The sequence below is a fragment of the Balaenoptera musculus genome, chromosome 8 (genome assembly GCF_009873245.2).
Source record: "Balaenoptera musculus isolate JJ_BM4_2016_0621 chromosome 8, mBalMus1.pri.v3, whole genome shotgun sequence".
In the NCBI taxonomy this organism is placed as follows: domain Eukaryota; kingdom Metazoa; phylum Chordata; class Mammalia; order Artiodactyla; family Balaenopteridae; genus Balaenoptera; species Balaenoptera musculus.
In genome coordinates, this window is record NC_045792.1 from 102,808,660 (window position 1) to 102,825,878 (window position 17,219).

Consider the following 17,219-nt stretch of genomic DNA (forward strand, 5'->3'; position numbering starts at 1 on the left):
TGCCTGGGTGAAGAACAAGAGGGTAAGAGAACCCAGGAGGACTGCTCTGTGCCACGTGGCTCGCAGTCTGGGGTGTTATGGTGATGGGATTAGTTTTGCCACCACTAATCTGTTCTCCATCTCCATAATGTTGTCATTTTGAGAATGTTACATAGTGGAATCTTACAGTAGGTGGCCTTTTGAAATTGTCTTTTTCCACTCAGCATAATGCCCTTGAGATCCATCCAAGTTGGTACGCGTCTCTGTAATTCACTCCTTTTTATTGCTGAGTAGTATTCAATGTTATAGATAATTTTCCCCTGGCTTTTCAAATTTCCTACTGAGCATGAAATATTTTAAGTCTTAGGGAAAAGGAAACATACTTGTGAGAGGAGCAGTGCAGAGAGAAGCAGTTCATGTGTTCAAGGAAATTTTGTGTTGAATTAAATAATAGAATTTTAGTCTTGGCATGCCCTCAGCATTCACCTGGGTAAGTTCTTCATGTTGTAGGAGTCCCCCTTGCAGTATCCTGGCAGGTTTTTGTGCAGCCTCTGTGTGGATGCTCCCAGTAACAGGGAAATCACTACCAGATGAAGCAGCTCATTAAATTGATACAAAATATGCCTTCCTTCCTGAAGCCTGCGCTTGACTGAGAAATCTTCTGTCATAGGTTATTTTTACCCTGCCTGGGGTCCTTCCCTCTCCCCACTAACTAGATAAACACAAGCCCAAGATTGTGAGCAAAGCCTGCAAGAACCTGAGCAAGATGGGGATGTCCTGGATCCAGGATTGGCCTCTCTAGGGAGATTTCAGCATTCACTGGCTTAGAAAAACAAGGGGCTGCAGACCTTTTAAAATGGAATGAAATTCTGCATGAACACACACACGGATACCCATGGTCCCCTAGGAATGTTCTCCTTTCTGCATGATAGGAGTGCCCCTCAGAAGGAACTGAACTGCTAATCTCAGAGGAAAGGTCTTAGATTCTCTCCTGCCTCGAGTCCCCTGTATCAGACCAGAGATCTCTTCCTCTTCCTCCAGCCATCCTTGAATGCAGATTCTGATCTGTCCATGGTTCTGATTGTTAAGGGCTTCACTTGGGGCCAAGGCATGTGTTCTTTCATTCATTCCTTTGCAGTAGCTTATATTTATTGCTCACTTGCTATATGCCAGGGTCTGTGATGTACTCCTTACATCCACCCTCTTTCTACTGAAGTATATAAGACATAACAGGAAAGAGCACATATCATAAACATACAGCTCTGTGAATTTTCGTACAGTGAATATATTCATGTAACCACCACAAAGATCAAGAAACAGAACATTATCAGCACCCCAGAAGGCCCCTCCTGTCCCCTCCGAGGTTCTATCCTCCAACTGTAACCATAACCCTGACTTTTAACAGCATAGATTAGCTTTTTTCTACTTTTAAACTTTATATAAGTGGATCATACAAATTGTCTCCACTTTTGTGTCTGGCTTCTATGGCCCGACATTTTGTTTGTGAAGTTTATTCACACTATTCCATATAGTTGCAGTTTGTTCATTCTTGTTACTGTGTAGCATTACCTAGTGTAAAATATTCCACAAGTTATTCGTTATACTTTTTTAAAATAAATTTATTTATTTAATTTATTTATTTTTGGCTGCATTGGGTCTTCATTGCAGCTTTCTCTAGTTGTGGCGAGCGAGGGCTACTCTTCATTGCAGTGCACGGGCTTCTCGTTGCGGTGGCTTCTCTTGTTGAGGAGCACCAGCTGTAGGTGCGCAGGCTTCAGTAGTTGTGGCTCGCGGGCTCTAGAGTGCAGGCTCAGTAGTTGTGGTGCACGGGCTTAGTTGCTCCACAGCATGTGGGATCTTCCTGGACCAAGGCTCGAACTCATGTCCCCTGCATTGGCAGGTGGATTCTTAACCACTGCGCCACCAGGGAAGTTCCTATTCCTTATACTCTTGATGGGGCATTTGGGTTGTTTCCAATTTTCTACCCTTATCCATATTCCTGATATAAAAATTCTGTTCATGTCTTTTGGTGAACATATGCTTTTCTATTATATATATAATATATATTATATTTACATGTATATATGGATATGTATACACATACACACATATACATAGGGTAAATTGTGGGTGGGTACATTTTTCAGTTCCCATTTTTCAGATAAGAAATCTGAGGCTTGAAGAAGTTGAGCCAGGAAGTAGTGGAGCTGGGACATGAACCCAATCCTATCTGGCCCTGGAGCTCAAGCTCTCTCACCATCATGCTTTCCTGCCTCCCAATGAATGAGCTGTTTAAAAGTACTCATGGAGCACTTGACTGGTTGCTGCCATTGAGGGAGATGGAAAGATAAAAGCCACAGTCACACAAGAAGGAAAATGATAGATGCTGGGGAAAGGCACATGGGTGTGATGAGGAGCCTGAGGGGGTCATTTTTATCTTGGAGGGTCATAGGAGGCTTCCTGGAGGAAGAAGCATTTGATGAGAAAGGATGGGGGCAGATTCTGGGCATGCAGGAGGGAAGGAGTGCCAGGCTGAGAGAGCTCTGGGGCACAAGAAGAGGAGGCCCACATGGAGACACAGCTGCAAGGACCTTCACAGATCATTTTATCTGGTCCCCAGTGTCCACCCACCCATCTGTACACTGCTGGCTTCCAAATTTATATACCCAGTCTTGACCATTCCCCTAATTGCCAAACTCTTTTCTATTCAGTTAGATGGCAAATAGGCATCTCAAACTTGACATGGCCAAAACAGGCCTCCTGATCTCCCCTCCCCCACACACACCCACTCCAAGCTGCTCCTCTCCCAATCTTTCTTGGTCTTTGGCACTACCAACCACCAGTTGCTCAGGCCCCAAGTTGCAACATCATCCTTCCTTCCTCCCTTTCCCCACGTCCAATCCGTGAGCTCATCCCATCAGCTCTATCTATAAAGCACACCCTGAATCGGACCTCATCTTACCACCTCCCTGCCACCCCCTGGTCATGGCCACCACCATTACTCACCTGGATGAGTGCAACGGCTTCCTCACGGCTCTCCCTGCTCCTTCTGAAGTTCCATAGGGGAGAAGCCTTCCTTGCCTCTTCCAGCTTCTGGTGGCTCCAGATGTTCTTTGGTTTGAGACTGCCTAACTCCAATCTCCGCTTCTGTCTTCACATGACCTTCTTCTTTGTGTCTTCTCTTCCCATTACTAGCGATTTCCTCTTATTGGTCATTGGACTTAGGGCCCACCTGGACAATCCAGCATGATTTCATCTTGAGATTCTTAACTTTGTTACATCGGCAAGACCCTTTTTCCAAATAAGAGCACATTCACAGGCTATGGGTGGACTTATCTTTTAGGGAGCTACCATTTAACCCACTATAGAGGTGAATACCAGAAAAGAAAATAACAGCTCAAAGAGTTTAAATTGAATTTAAACTTTAGTCCTCCAGTGAGTGATTACTTTTCAAAGCATAGAAGACTCTTGGCCTACACCTACCTGCTATTTCAGCACTGACTGTTCATGCATCACTTCAAAGGTCATTCATTCTGAGGAGTGAGCGTCTGCATTGTGCTTACTGCAAGGCTGACTTGAGGCTGTGGATCTCTAGCCTTGCTGCAGCCTCAAACCTCCCAGATCCTCTCTGACCACTGTAGGGGCATTGCCACTGCTGCCAAAGGGTCAAAATTGTTTCCTTCTAAAGAAATGGTCTCCCCAGAGAAAGCCAGCTGCTAGTGCTGATGATAAAAGGGAAAAGAAGGGATCCAAGAAAGTGCTGGTTCTCACCCAGTGTGATGGGCAGCCTCCAAGATGTCCCCCAGTGATCCTGCCTCCTGGGTTTTATGCCCTTGTGTAATCTTTTCTTCTTGAGCATGGGCTGGATCTAGTGAGTTGCCTCTACTCAACAGAATACAGTAAAAGTGACAGGATGTCATGTCTGAAATTAGGTTACAAAAAGACTGTGGCTTCTGTATCGCTCACCTTTTTTCACTCTCTAGCTTACTTGCTCTGAGAGAAGCAGCTGCCATGTTGAGCGGCCCTGTGGAGAGGCCCAAGTGGCAAGGAAATAATATCTCCAGCCAACAGCCTATAAGAACCTGAGGGGGACTTCCCTGGTGGTCCAGCAGTTAAGACTCTGTGCTCCCAATGCTGGGGGCCCAGGTTTGATCCCTGGTTAGGGAACTAGATCCCGCGTGCCGCAACTAAAGACCCTGCACAGCCAAATAAATAAATAAATACTAAAAATAAAAGAAAAAGAACCTGAGGTCCTCAGTCCAACAGCCCTCCAGGAACCCAATCCTGCCAACAACCTTGTGAATAAGCTTGGGGGTGGACCTTCCGAGGCCCGCAGACAGCCACACAAGTGAGCTTGGAGGTGGATCCTCCCAGTCGAGCCTTCAGATGATTGCAGCCCTGGCCAACACTTAGATTGGAGCCCGTGAGACACCCTGAGCCAGGGGTACCTGCTAAGCTGTGCCCAGATTCCCACTCCACAGGGACTGAGATGATAAATGTTTGTTGATTAAGCCACTGAGGTTTGGAATAATTTGTTATGCAGCAATAGATACATCCAGATACAGATTTTCTAGGATATATTCAACCATGTGGAAGGCTTCTGCTACAGTGGTAATTGTGTTTACAGTTTGGGGATTCACAGATATTAGCTCATCTCCCTCAAGAATCTACAACACCTCCTTGCACTCCTTTGATTCTGTCTATATTTTTAAACAAACATAATATCACACTATAGTGACAGTTGCACATTCTATTTTTTCTGCTTCATATGTCATAAGCATTTTCTCACCTCATTAAATATTCTTCAAAGCATTCTTTGTTCTTACCATCTCTTCAGGGTATGAGTGTACCAACGTTAATTAAGTCACTCCCTTCTCTTACTTGTTTTGAGCTTAAAGTAGGGTTTTACCTTGTTGGGTCACATCTATGGGCATGTTTCGGCCCCTCCATTCAGGGCCTACAGGGAAAGTTCCGGGAAGGTAGAAGGCAGGATCACCTGTGGTTAAGTGCTCCTAAAGTTACATTGACCCTATACCATTTCCTAGCTATGTGACCTTAACACCTCTGGGCTTCACTTTCCCCTTCCAAACAGAGGGGTAATAACTATATCTACCTTGCAGAGTTATTAGAGGCATCATTGAGTTAACCCGAGTTAAACACAGAGTGCCTGACAAATTTTAGGGTATATAGACATAAGCCAGGCCACAGTATCCTCATCTCCCTGTGAGTCCTGGAGCACTGTACATCATATCGACTCTTGTCCCAGACCTCCAACCAACAGCATCTTGGCTTCCCTCCCACCAATCTGTTCTCCCTGAACCTACTGGTGACCCCAGCTCTGCAGCCAGCCACAATCCTGTGGCCATGACACCTCCTCTTACTGCATGAGTCCAAGCACGTCCATCCCATCTCGAGGCCTCAGTTTCCTCATCTGCAATATGGGGGGGGGGGGGGTTGGATTAGGAGGTCTATGAGGGATCACCCGCCTCTGAGATTCTAGACTATTCCCTCTTCTTGCAAAGGCCCTTTGGTTTCAATAGTACAAAATACAGCCAGAGCTTTAAACAACTAACCAAAGCAAAAAGAATTGGACAACATTTTATTTACCATAAAGTCTAGGTACCAAGACTTGTGCTCAGCATCCTGGAGTGTGTGAAATACTAGCATAGTGTCTGTTTACATGTGTGTGAAAATCTGGGTGAAGAGCTGGAGTTTCTCATCTCAGGCCCCTTACAGTGTTTGTCCTGAGTCTGAATGAGAACCCGCCACCCCCCACCCCACCCCCATCCCCGAGCAGGCGCTACAGCTGAGCTCCCACCTAGCCCCAAGCCCCTTCAGCTGCTGTCAGGCCAAAGAGCAATGAGGGGCACTGCTCAGAGGGGCCTGAGGGTAATGAGGGTCTGAGGGCTGCACAGGGATGAGGGTGATACCGGAGAAGACACAGTTCTCACCGCGGCCAGGTTCAAGTCCAGCACTTGCTTAAACATAACTTTGCACCTGGTCCTTCCCTCATTCTTTCCACCTGCCTTTTGTGCATCACATGAATGCTCTCAGAAGTCCACCCACCATGGCCCTGGGAGAAGGGGGGAGGCAGGGGGTTATTGGGGAATAGCCTGACCCTTCGCAATCTCCCCAAGGTCACGGTATGGCTATGGGTACTCAGCATGTAGAAATCCCAGGGGGGACCGCTCCAGGCTTGTCCCCAACTCCAACCCACAGGTTCAGTTCTTTGGCACTGAAAAGAACAGAAAGAATTCACTTCTGGGCTCCTGCCTGGCCCCTCCCCACCCAGGCTTGGACTCTGGACCAGCCCCAGCGAGGGCAAGGTTTCAGAGACTGCAGGGCTCTGTGGCCCTGGGAATCACAAAGCAGAAGGGAGAGCCCCTCCCCACTCCCAGCACTTAAACCTCTCACACCAGTTCTCAGTTTCTAGGACTTCAGCCCCTAGGGTGCCTGGGCCATGATTCCACTAGGAGAAGGAGGATTAGATCGTGGTGTTTCAGGTCCCAAGAAAGGCTGTGTGACCTTAGACAAGTCATTTGGCTTCTCTGAGCCTGTCCCCTTCCCACTCCTGAAAAATAGACTGACAATCTGGATTCTGCAGGATGACCGTGAGGTTGAAATAAGAAAGGAGCGGTGACAGGACCTGGCAGAGTGGTGGGCACACAGTGACGGCTTCCTTTCCCTGGTGAAATCCTGGTTCAGCTGGTCAGCCAATAAAGGCAGCTTCCAGTGGCAACAGAGGAGATGCCCATGTGCTGAGGCTGCTTCCTGAGTCCAAGGAAGGGGCCAGCCCAGCTCTGGGGGCCGGGTTAGAAGTGGACTTGAGCAGAGGAGAGCAGGGGGAAGGCCAGAGGGGGTGGGGCCCTTGCCGATCTGTTGCTGAGGAAGCAGGCTTTATTCTCCCTGCCCTGCAGAAAGCCCAGCCCCAGAGCAGCTGAGGGGCTGTGGGTTGAGGACGCCAGCTTCCCCCTGGTGGGGTGCTCCAGCCCGAGGGACTGTAGAGGGGGAGGTTGGGCTGGGGGGCTGGGCAGGAGGGTGCTGAGCTTGGAGGAAGACCTCAGCAGGCCGGAGCCAGTGGGCGAGGCAGATTGGACAGGGCTAGGGGACGGCTGGCTAGAGGATGCAGTGACAGGGGCGGGACCAAGGGACAGTGAGGGCAGAGGGGACAAGAGGAGGCCAAGGGAACCATGAGGCTGTGGATCTGGAGAGAGCTGCAGAGCCATCGGAGAGGAGACCGGGGTCCAGAACGGGCCTGGCTGTTCCTGGCAGCCATGTGGTCCAGGGCGCACGGGGCCTGGGGGCCACTCAGCCTGGCCCCAGCGGCCAGGGGGCACTGGAGCCAAGCAGGAGGCACAGTCCATGGGGCACAGGCGCTCGTGCATGTGCAGGGTCCGGCTCCACCACGCCAGCTCAGCCTGAAGGGCCTGGATCTCCTTCCGCAGGGTGTGGTTGCGTTTCTCCAGTGACTCATGCTGCTGGGGGGAGAAGCAGATGGGTGGGGAGGGTTATGTCAGCCAGAATCAGGGGCCCAGCAAGAGCCCTATTTCCCAATCCCCCAGGGTCCTCGATATAGGAGGAAGGATACCACCGCCGTCTGAATGCCCTTTGGCTACTCTCTGGCCAGCCTTCCGTAACACCAGCAAGTCTCCCCAACTCAACCTCCTGCTAGGGCTCAGACCTGGCTGCTCTCCGTCCCTGCTGCCAGGCCCCTGAGCTAGTCAGCCTGGGATCGCCACTCACCTGGGAGCTCCACCAGCCTCCTAACTGGTGTGCCCCCCAAACCACCCAGATCTCTTGGCCCAGAGGAGACATTCAGTGATTGTGTCGTTAATCGAACATTAAAGCCCTTTAAAGTCTCTAATGACTCCCTGTGCATGGTGGCCCCAGTTCACACCTCCAGTTTTATCTCTCCGACTTCTCTTGATTCTCCTACTTCCTGTTCCCCATATGGACTCTGCTTCCTTGCCACATTTCCGTTCTCCCCTGCCTGGACACTTCCAGCACCCCCATCCTCCGGCTAATCCTGACATGGCCTTCTTGTGACAACTTAGATGTCCTCTGTCCTGGACACCTCTAGGCGGCTTAGTGCCACTGCCAGACCTCCCCAGTGCCCAGAACTTTCCCACTGAGGCACCGTGGCTGGAGTCCAGGGTCATGTTTTACAGGTTGGCAGCACAGGTGTGTTCTGTTCCGCGTTTAGGTTCTGTTCTGCTGAACCCTGGGTTCTGAGAACCCAGTGGGACAGTAATCGACGTGCAGTTCTAAACAACCATTTATGATGACAACAATGGTGGAAAACGCAGAAGGAACTTTACTTCCACAGCTCATCAGGCTCAGTGACTTCCTTTGGCCCTCTCCCCGACCTACCCCCCTTTATGATCACTTTTTAAAAGAAGAAGCTGCAAGGGTGTTTTGCGTTAAAATGTTGCTTAAGCCATAGACTCAAAGTTCTAACAGGCCTCAAAGCCACCTGCAGCCCCACTCCCAAGCTGGTTTCTGCCATGGAATGTGGAAAGACATTTAAAAAACATGTCATTAGGTCACCCTTCACCTAAATTCTGCAAAGGCTTCAATTCACCTCCAGAAATTGAGTCACTGGCTCCTCACTCATTCGTTCACTCATTCATTCATTCGCCACCTTCAGGCTGCTCAAATGTCACCTCCTCCGGGACGGCTTCCCTAGTTAGGTTTCTATCACCCCACATGCCCCAGTCCCTTCCCTCTTCCCTGCTTTAATTTTTCCCAGAGCACGTATCAGCATCTGATATCCCAAATACCTCATGGGTCATTTATTTGTCCGGCTCCCCCATGAAAATATGAGCCCTGGGGAGGGTGAGCTGGGCATTTGTCTGCTGAAGTCACAGCTGTATCTCCAATGCTTAGAATTGTGCTTGCCACACAGGAGATACTTAATAGGCATTTCTGGAAGGAAGGAATAAACGAATGCATGAAGTCTCTACCGCTGCCAGGGAGGCGCCATCCTGGGCATCAGTCCTCATTCTCGTGCATTCTACAGGGTGCTACTCTCTTATGGCCATGCCAGCCCTATTTTACTTGCCTGAAATGCCTTTTCTTACCTTCATCCATTTGGAAAACTCCTATTCATCCTTGAAAACCAGTTCAGGCTTCATCTCTAAATAACCTTGACCCAACTACCTGTGTGTTGCTCCCACCTATGTGTTCCCAAAGCACTTTATCCTGACTCTATCATTCACTCCACAGGGAATTATTGAGTCCCTTCTATTTGTCAGGCACTGGTCCAGGTGATGGGGAAACAGCAGGGAACAGAACAATTCCCTGCCCTCAGAGTGCTTACAGTCTGGTGAGGAAGACAAGCAATGATCAACATCTAAATATGTGATAGAAGGTCAGTACTAACCAGAAAAATAAAGCAGAGTAATAGGAGAGGTCTCTTTAGATCAGATGTTTAGAAAGACCACCTCCTTCTGAGGAGGTGACATTTGAACCAACAGCCAGAAAGAAGTGAGGATCTAGCTAGGCTGCTGTCTGAAGGTACACGGAGAAGCCAGGGGGCACCCCTGAGGCTGGATGTGCTTGGCCAGTGAAGGAACAGAGAGAACAGGGTGTAGGATGTTAGGAGAGGACGGTGGACAGGTGGGGGCGGGGTTACAGAGAGTGTAGGGCCTTTGGGTGTGGAGGGCTCTGAATTTGACTCATTGCTCTAAGGACTAACATGTATACAGCCCTCCCAAAAGCCAGGTCCTGAACCCAGCCTAATCATCCCCCTGGGATGGAACTGGTGGTGTCCTTTCTCTCTGCACAGAGGTAGAAGGGAAGCTCCAAGGTCAGGTTACCATCCAAGGTCAGGTTACCATCCAAGGTCAGGTTACCATCCAAGGTCAGGTTACCATGCAAGGTGAAGAGGCAAGTGTGAGTGGAGCCCTCCCCCTTCCCACCGGGCTCCTTTGTCTTCTTTAGTCTCCACAAGGGTCCTGCCAGTGCACAGCGATTATTGTCCCCGTTTTCGGATGAGGACAGTGAAGCTCAGTGAGGGAAGTGACTTGCAGCTAATGAGTGCCACAGCTGGGACTCTAAAGCCAGCCCATCTTAACCCTGAACCGGTTTCTCACAGTGTCGTCTTGGCCACCCCCATCAGAACCTGTCCACCAGAGCGCAGCACCTCCTGAGGTGGGTCCTGGGTGGGGAGGGGCCAGGAGCTGCATTTTAACCGGTGCCTCGGCTGGTCACTGAGCCAGGTTTTCCCTGTTTGCCTCCCTCCTTGTCTCCTCCCCCTAAATTGGGGGTGCCTTGAGGGTAGGCCCGGGCTGAGGATGCACCGTCATGTCCCTGCAGCCCAGCGTGTGTCTGGCACACGGTTTCCACTCAACACCCAGGAATTTCCAAATCTCAGTTGCAAAGCCCTTCCCTCCTCCCAAACTCAGGCCCCCTGGCACATACGGCAGTGCAGGGGGAACTGCTCATAGGCGGGACAGAGAAGAGGTGGCCGGGCCAGGTAAGTGACATCAGGAATGGGAAGGGAGGCATCCCCCACCTGGTGCAGGGCATCCGCCTTGTTCGTGTGCTTCTGCCGGCTTCTCTGGGCGGCTGCACGGTTATTCTGTTTCTTCTTCAGCTGCCTCTGATGTTCCTCAGGGTCCTGTAGGGAGAGAGGCCAAAGGCTCAGGAGTCCTGGCAGGGGCTGGCTAGCTGTAAAGCCATACCCTTCTTAAATCAAGTCCCCGAGGGTCCCCTTTCTCCTCGAAGCCCTCTCTGGCTCCCTCGGTGTCCACACACCCCATCGCAGACACAGCACTCCTCGGTGGATTGCCAGCCTCACCCACGTGTCCTGCTCACAGCTCACGATGGGGCAGCACAAGCGAGGATTCAAACCCAGACAGGACCGACTTCACACCCACCGTCTCCTTATCAGCCGTGTTGCTCTGGGCAGATCACTCACTTCTGTGTGCCCAGCTACCTGAGCCGTACAGTGGAGGCACCAGCGCCTTCCTCACAGGACATAAAGCAGGCAGGGGTTAATAAAAGTCAGCCGCTGTTGTTCTGATCGCTATTACTTCCACGGTCAAGGTGTTGATTTCTCTAGCCATGAGCTCTGTCTGTAAGGGCAGGGCGGGGGTTCTGACTTCACTCCATATTCCCATGCCCAGCTCGGGCCCAAAGCTGATATTCACTTACACAACAAATATTTTTTGTGCACCTACTATGTGCCACACACTGAGCTATGGGGACACAGCAGCAAACAAAAGAGGTGAAACTTCCTGCCCTCAAGTTGCTCGCATTCTAGAGGGACAGCAGCCTAGAATGGGTGAATCGAGTCCCTTCTAATAGAAGAGTGGACCCAAAGGTTGACAGCTGTGACCCTCCTCCTACACTGGGGTTCATGAAACTTAGATGAAATGTTTAACCCAAATGCCCAGGGCTCTGGAAGGTCAGACAAGAGGGGACATTGGAGACTCCACAGCCCAACCCGCCCTCCCACAGGTCACTCTGGGAGGTGTGTTCTGAGTGTAGGGACCTCAGGCAAGACCCTGGCCTCCCTGGTGGAGGACTCTGTGCTCCTAGGTTCATGGCCATAGCAGGCCCCTTCCCGGTGATGTGGGGACTGAGAGACTGGAGCCTGGGGGAAAGACCTGCAGAGAGAGAAGTGGGTGGACCTCTGGTACCTGGGTCCTGGGAGAGAGGCAAGGTTCCAAGGGAACCATGGCCAGAGAACTTGGGGGAGGAAAGAGAAGGCTCCTGTAATGGCAGTGAGCGAACAGGTAGGTTAGGAGAGAGCAGTAGTCAGAGGCTAAGTTCTAAACTGGAGGCTGGATCTCCAATGTGAGAGCAGGAAAGCCCTTGATCCAATCCCCTGAAGAAACTGAGGCCCAGAGAGAGGGTGTGTGAGCCCTCGGCCACACAGCCCATGTGAACAGAGCTGGCACCGGGCACCCTGGGGCGTATTCCCCTTCTCATCCCCTGAACCTGGCCCCCTGTACTCACCATCCTGGTCAGCGGCCCATCGTCCCCGCAGAGGTGCATGGTGGGGCAGGAGAAGAGAGGCTCACACCCGGTTCAGGGCGTCCCTCCGCCGCTGTGACCTCCCAGTACCCTCTGGGAACCCAAGGAAGTGGCAGCTCTTTAAATTCCCCGTGACCACTCCACCCACAGCAAGCCAAGTTTCAGTTTCTCCTAAAGCCACCGGCTGCTCAGAATCCCAGGCCTGGGTTGGCTCACGTGGCTGGAATTTCCTAACACGAACTGGCCTTCCGGTTGGGCTCCTTCTCTGAAAGGAGGACGGTGGAGGGTGGCGAGAGGAGGTAGCCTGGATGCCAGGTGTGGGGAGGGGTGTTCTGGGAGAGGGAGGGCAGGCTGCCATGGACAGAGCCAAGAGGAAGCCAGTGGGGGACCGAGGGCTCACATGGGATACGGGAGAACCCCTGGGCTCTACAGTTGCAGGAGCCCAGGTTCACGGTCCACCTCTGGTTTGCTGGAGCTGTGCAGCTTTGAGAAGGTGATTTACCCTCTCTGAGCCTTAGTTTCCTCATCTGTAAAGGGAGATGATACAGACATCCACTCACAGGCTTGATGTAGGAACTAAACAAGATAATACAACCGCCCCCAAACCCTGTGAGACTAAAGTTGAGGCGTGTCGGCAAAAATAAGCAACGGCCCTTAAATAGGAGAACAGATGGCTACTGACTGTGTTTTCAGACAACAGACCACGCAGCAGTAGAGAGAGTGACGTCTAGCAATTAAGAGCACAGCTTCCAAGCTATGTGACTCGGGTACATAATTTCACCTTTCTGTGCCTCTGTTTCTAAATCTGTAAAGTGGGGATAAAAATAATTTTATCGGGAAGGTTAAATGAGTTAAGGCAGGTAAGGCACCTAAAAGCATGCCTGGTGTAGAATGAGGGCTCAACAAATATTCACAATTATGATACGGTGGAAGATCAAAGCTGCACTTATCATCATGCCTAAAAGTTCATAACATCCAACTGTATGAAAATGACAAGTGGCAACAAGATCTGAACAAAAATAATTTCTGTAATGTTGAATAATATGGATATGTAATTATGTGAGAAAAGTATAAAAATATGTATGAGAATGAGAAACACAAAATTCAGAGAGTGGTGGCCTGGCGGGGGTGGAGGTAGAGATGGACTGAAGGGGACACACAGCGATTTCGGTTGTGTCAGGGATGTTCTGTTGCTTCAACTGTGGGAACACAAGTGTCTGTGATAATATTATTAACTACACTTTGGGGTATACCTGAATGTTTCATAATAAAAACTTCTGTTAAAGACCTAACAAAACCTGAAGCCCCAAGCAAACCTGTATGGTTGTTGTGTCTCTAAGAGAGACCATGCGTAGAAGGGACAACAGTTCAGGGGATGGTGGAGCCATTAATCCCTCTCCAAGAACAACACAGCAACTGATGTACAGTGAAGAGTCCTGTGCCCTGCTGACTAGAGCATCTAGGGGTTGTGCCTGAGTCCTGAGGACTCAAGGCTGATGGTGTGGGCTCACCGGAATGGCAAATACTGTGGATTTGATCTTCTGATAGGAAATGGTGTCCTGGAGTACTGCGTTTAGGAGTTCACAGCTGCCTCTGAGCTTATTAGAAAAGAACACTGCAATTGATTAGCAATGTCTGCCATGCCATGATTGATTAGTGATGTCTGTCATGAGCAGGGCATTAAGAGTAATAGTCTCCTGCTATGCTATGAAGTGGGTATGAAACCAGTTTGGGCTTTAGAGTCAGACTTGACTCTGACACCTGGCACTCTACTCACCAGGTCTATCACCTGGAGCCTCAGTGTCCTCGTATGTATGCTGTGGATGACCAAGAAATTATACCTATTTATAAAGTTGATTTGAAGACGGAAAAGAATGAGATGAGGGCTTCCCTGGTGGCGCAATGGTTGAGAGTCTGCCTGCCAATGCAGGACACACGGGTTCGAGCCCTGGTCTGGGCTCCCGCATACCGCGGAGCGGCTGGGCCCGTGAGCCACAATTGCTGAGCCTGCGCGTCTGGAGCCTGTGCTCCGCAACAAGAGAGGCCGCGATGGTGAGAGGCCCGCACACCGCGATGAAAAGTGGCCCCCGCTCGCCGCAACTCGAGAAAGCCGTCGCACAGAAACGAAGACCCAACACAGCCAAAAATAAAATAAATTAATTAATTAATTTAAAAAAAAAAGAATGAGATGAGAAGAGAGCTCTTTGCATATTGGCTAGGATCCATTGCCACTCCTGTGATTTATGGGTACACAGGATTAATTATGCAGCCTCATAATTTAAAACGCCTGGGTGGGTGGGGCTGGGCATGACAGCTGGGCCTGGCCCTCCTTGCTTGTGAGGGGCATGGGAGAGGAGCCTCTCTGAGTTATTTTTGTTTCCCAGAAACCAGGAGGGCTGAGGCATCTTGCCTGAGGAGGGCACCTGAGGGGCTCATTAAGCCATGAGCTCCTCAGGGAAGGATCCGGGGGAGCCGTGCATGATGTAACCGAGAAAAAAACATCTGGAGGCAGGTGGGGTGGGGGAGGCTAGGGCCCAAGTATCCCCACTCTAAGCCCCCAGCCCCAGACCTGGACCACCAGTCTTCCCCTCTCAAGACCCTGGCTTCAGGTGGAGAGGAGACAGTCAGCAAGTATGCCTGTGGCCCCTCTCAGAGGCCCACAGCCCTGGAGGAAGATGGAAGAAGGCAGCGTTTATGGCTTGATCTCCCTGAGGAGTGGCAGGGAGGGAGGGACAGAGAGTGGGTAGTGTTTAACCATGAATGGCCACGCAAGGCTGGCAGAGCAGGCTTCAGGGCCAACCAGTCCAACCTCTCACTTAGAAGGTGAGGAGCTAATGCCCAGAGAGGCAAGGTCACCTGGCAGAAGGGGGCAGAGCTGGTGGGAGGACACACTTCTCTCCTCCAAGCCCTCAGTCTTCCTCCACACCCAGCATGGAAGGGCCTGGTCCATTAGTCCCAAGCCTGCTGCCCCCCGTGGGTGGAGGCTCAGAGGCCTCCCCAAACCAGAGCTGCAGCGTGAGCTCCTGGGCAGCCGGATCGTTGCCCATCTTACTCCCTGAAGCACTCCCAGTGCCTCAGACACTGCCACCACATAATAGGCGTTCCATTAATGAATACATGAGTGAAAGTCCAGCAGGCAGCTTGCCATCCGGGAACCCCAGAAGCTTCCTGGATGAGTAAAAAAACTTCTGCTTTACTCATTCCCACAGGAACTTTCCTAGGTTCCTGGGGCACTCTCCCTAACCATCCTCCTCATTTTACCAGTGGGGAAACTGAGGCACCGGGAGGTGACAGTCACACAGCTGGTTTGGGAGAGGCCAGGATGCATTGATACCCTGTCCCAATTCCTTCCCACGCCTCCTGGGGTTGGAGAGATGCCTGCGGCTTCAGCTGCCCAGGGATGAGGACCCCTCTCTCTAGGTCCCCCACCATGAGCACCCCTCATTTGAGGCCTGGCCTCCTCAGGGCACCTCGAGGGAGCTTCGGATGATGGAGAGCAGAGAAAGAGGCCAGGTGACTGCTGGTGGGGCTGAGGCTGGCTGTCGACTTCCTGCCCACAACCATGGATGGGCCTGTGTGGAAGCTAAGCCTCAGCTGGGAGGGGTTCACAACCAGATGGGGTGTAGGACGCATGCCCAGCACATTGACTTGCAGGGCAGGGCAGGAGGGTGACAGCCTGCCTCTGTGAGGGCATCTGTGGCAGCCAGGGGCCACTTCCTGTTGGGGAGATCAGAAAAGGCTTTGCAGAGAAAGAGCTCTTTGGGAAGGACATTGAAGAATGGGTGGAGGGGCTTGATCCCAGGGCCTGGAACTTGATCTTGAGCAAGTCATTTAACTAACCTCTTTATGTCTCACTGTAATAATATAAGTATTTAATGAAGTAATATATGTAAAGGGCTTAGAACAGTGCTTGGCACACAGTAAGTCCCATAAACATCTGTTAAACTTTTAACAAATGCACTTAATAAATGACTGATGAAGTTTTTGCTCACATACAGCAGGCTTGTATTTTATTATTATTATTCTAAGAAAAAACGGCAGAGTGCAAGAACAGGGATGAGATTTTTTTTCTAATGAAATACATTTAATGAAAAGAGGGTTAATGATTGTGTCCATATGTAAGAAGCAGCACTTAATATTTGACAAAATCTGCTAAAAATTTCTCATGCTTTCAAAGGAGTCTCAATAAGAGATGGGAAATTAGTTATCTCTGGATCCTTAGCTTCATAAATGATCTAACTAAGCTTAAGTTACTGACAAGTCTCGAGTATAACAGCTTCAGGTACAGCTAGATCATGATGCCCAAGCAATGTCATCAGGAGTCATTGTCTCACCCTATCTGCTCTCCCCCCGCTGGATACATTCTCAGGCAGGTCCGGCTCAAGGTGGTAAGCTGGCCACCTGAAACACCAGCTTAGCTGCCCCAGGAGGGTGCATCCCTCCATCCCCTGCCACGTTCCCAATACTTCCAACAAAGGTCCCAGACCTGGCTCTGCTTGGTCTGGCTTGAGTCCTGTGGCTATTCCTGACATCACTCACTGTGGCCAGGAGATAAGGTGAAATAGTTAAAGCTGGGGTCCCATAGGGACTAGGGGTGAGGGAGGGGAAACTTCCAGAGGGTACTGGGGTGCTGTTGGCAGGAGAAGGGGGAATTAATGCTGGGCTGACACCACCACCTTGGTTCAGATTCAGATATGAGGAAGCTGCCGCTCAGCGGTACATCCCCTGGCCAGGTCACATCCCCAGGTGGGATGGACTCAATCCCCACGTGTCTCTGACACCAAGCCCAGCCCTCTCTCTTTTTATTGTTTCACAGAGACCCATAAGTGGGAAAGGAAAGGCTTGCTAAGGGGACGACTCCAGATGAACTGAATGCTGAGCAAGGACTGGGGCAGCGACATCGTGGGGACAACCCAGGGCATAGAGAGGAAAGGACTGACTCTCACTTCAGCACAGCACCTTGACCTTGGGGGCTCTCATTAAAGCTGGAATCTGCCAATAGCTGGACCTCCCAGGAACTGGGTGACTTCACGGGGGCTCTATGATGCCATCACCGCCCAGTCCTAGGTGGAAGCTGGTGCACGTTCCCACCCCCGCAGTCCTGCTGGGCCCCCTGCTGCCTCCAAAACCTTGTGCTTCTGATTCTCTGCTACTCCGTGAACGTACACATCTTTCTGGGAAGCTGACTTAAACTTCTGGAAGAGGGCAGGGACTATAAATTATAAACAACTGAGCACTGAAGAGTCAGCGAGCCTCCC

The 17,219-nt window shown here is 50.8% G+C and overlaps 1 protein-coding gene across 1 annotated transcript; it reads right to left on the reverse strand.

The window, feature by feature from the left end:
* Positions 1–5,775: 5,775 nt before the first annotated feature.
* BATF2 (basic leucine zipper ATF-like transcription factor 2) lies at positions 5,776–12,086 on the reverse strand. The gene is given in 5 exon segments (XM_036860943.1): positions 5,776–6,835; positions 6,838–6,877; positions 6,879–7,457; positions 10,496–10,600; positions 11,944–12,086. Coding segments are annotated over 5 exon segments (807 nt in total). The 5' UTR covers positions 11,983–12,086; the 3' UTR covers positions 5,776–6,791.
* Positions 12,087–17,219: the final 5,133 nt, after the last annotated feature.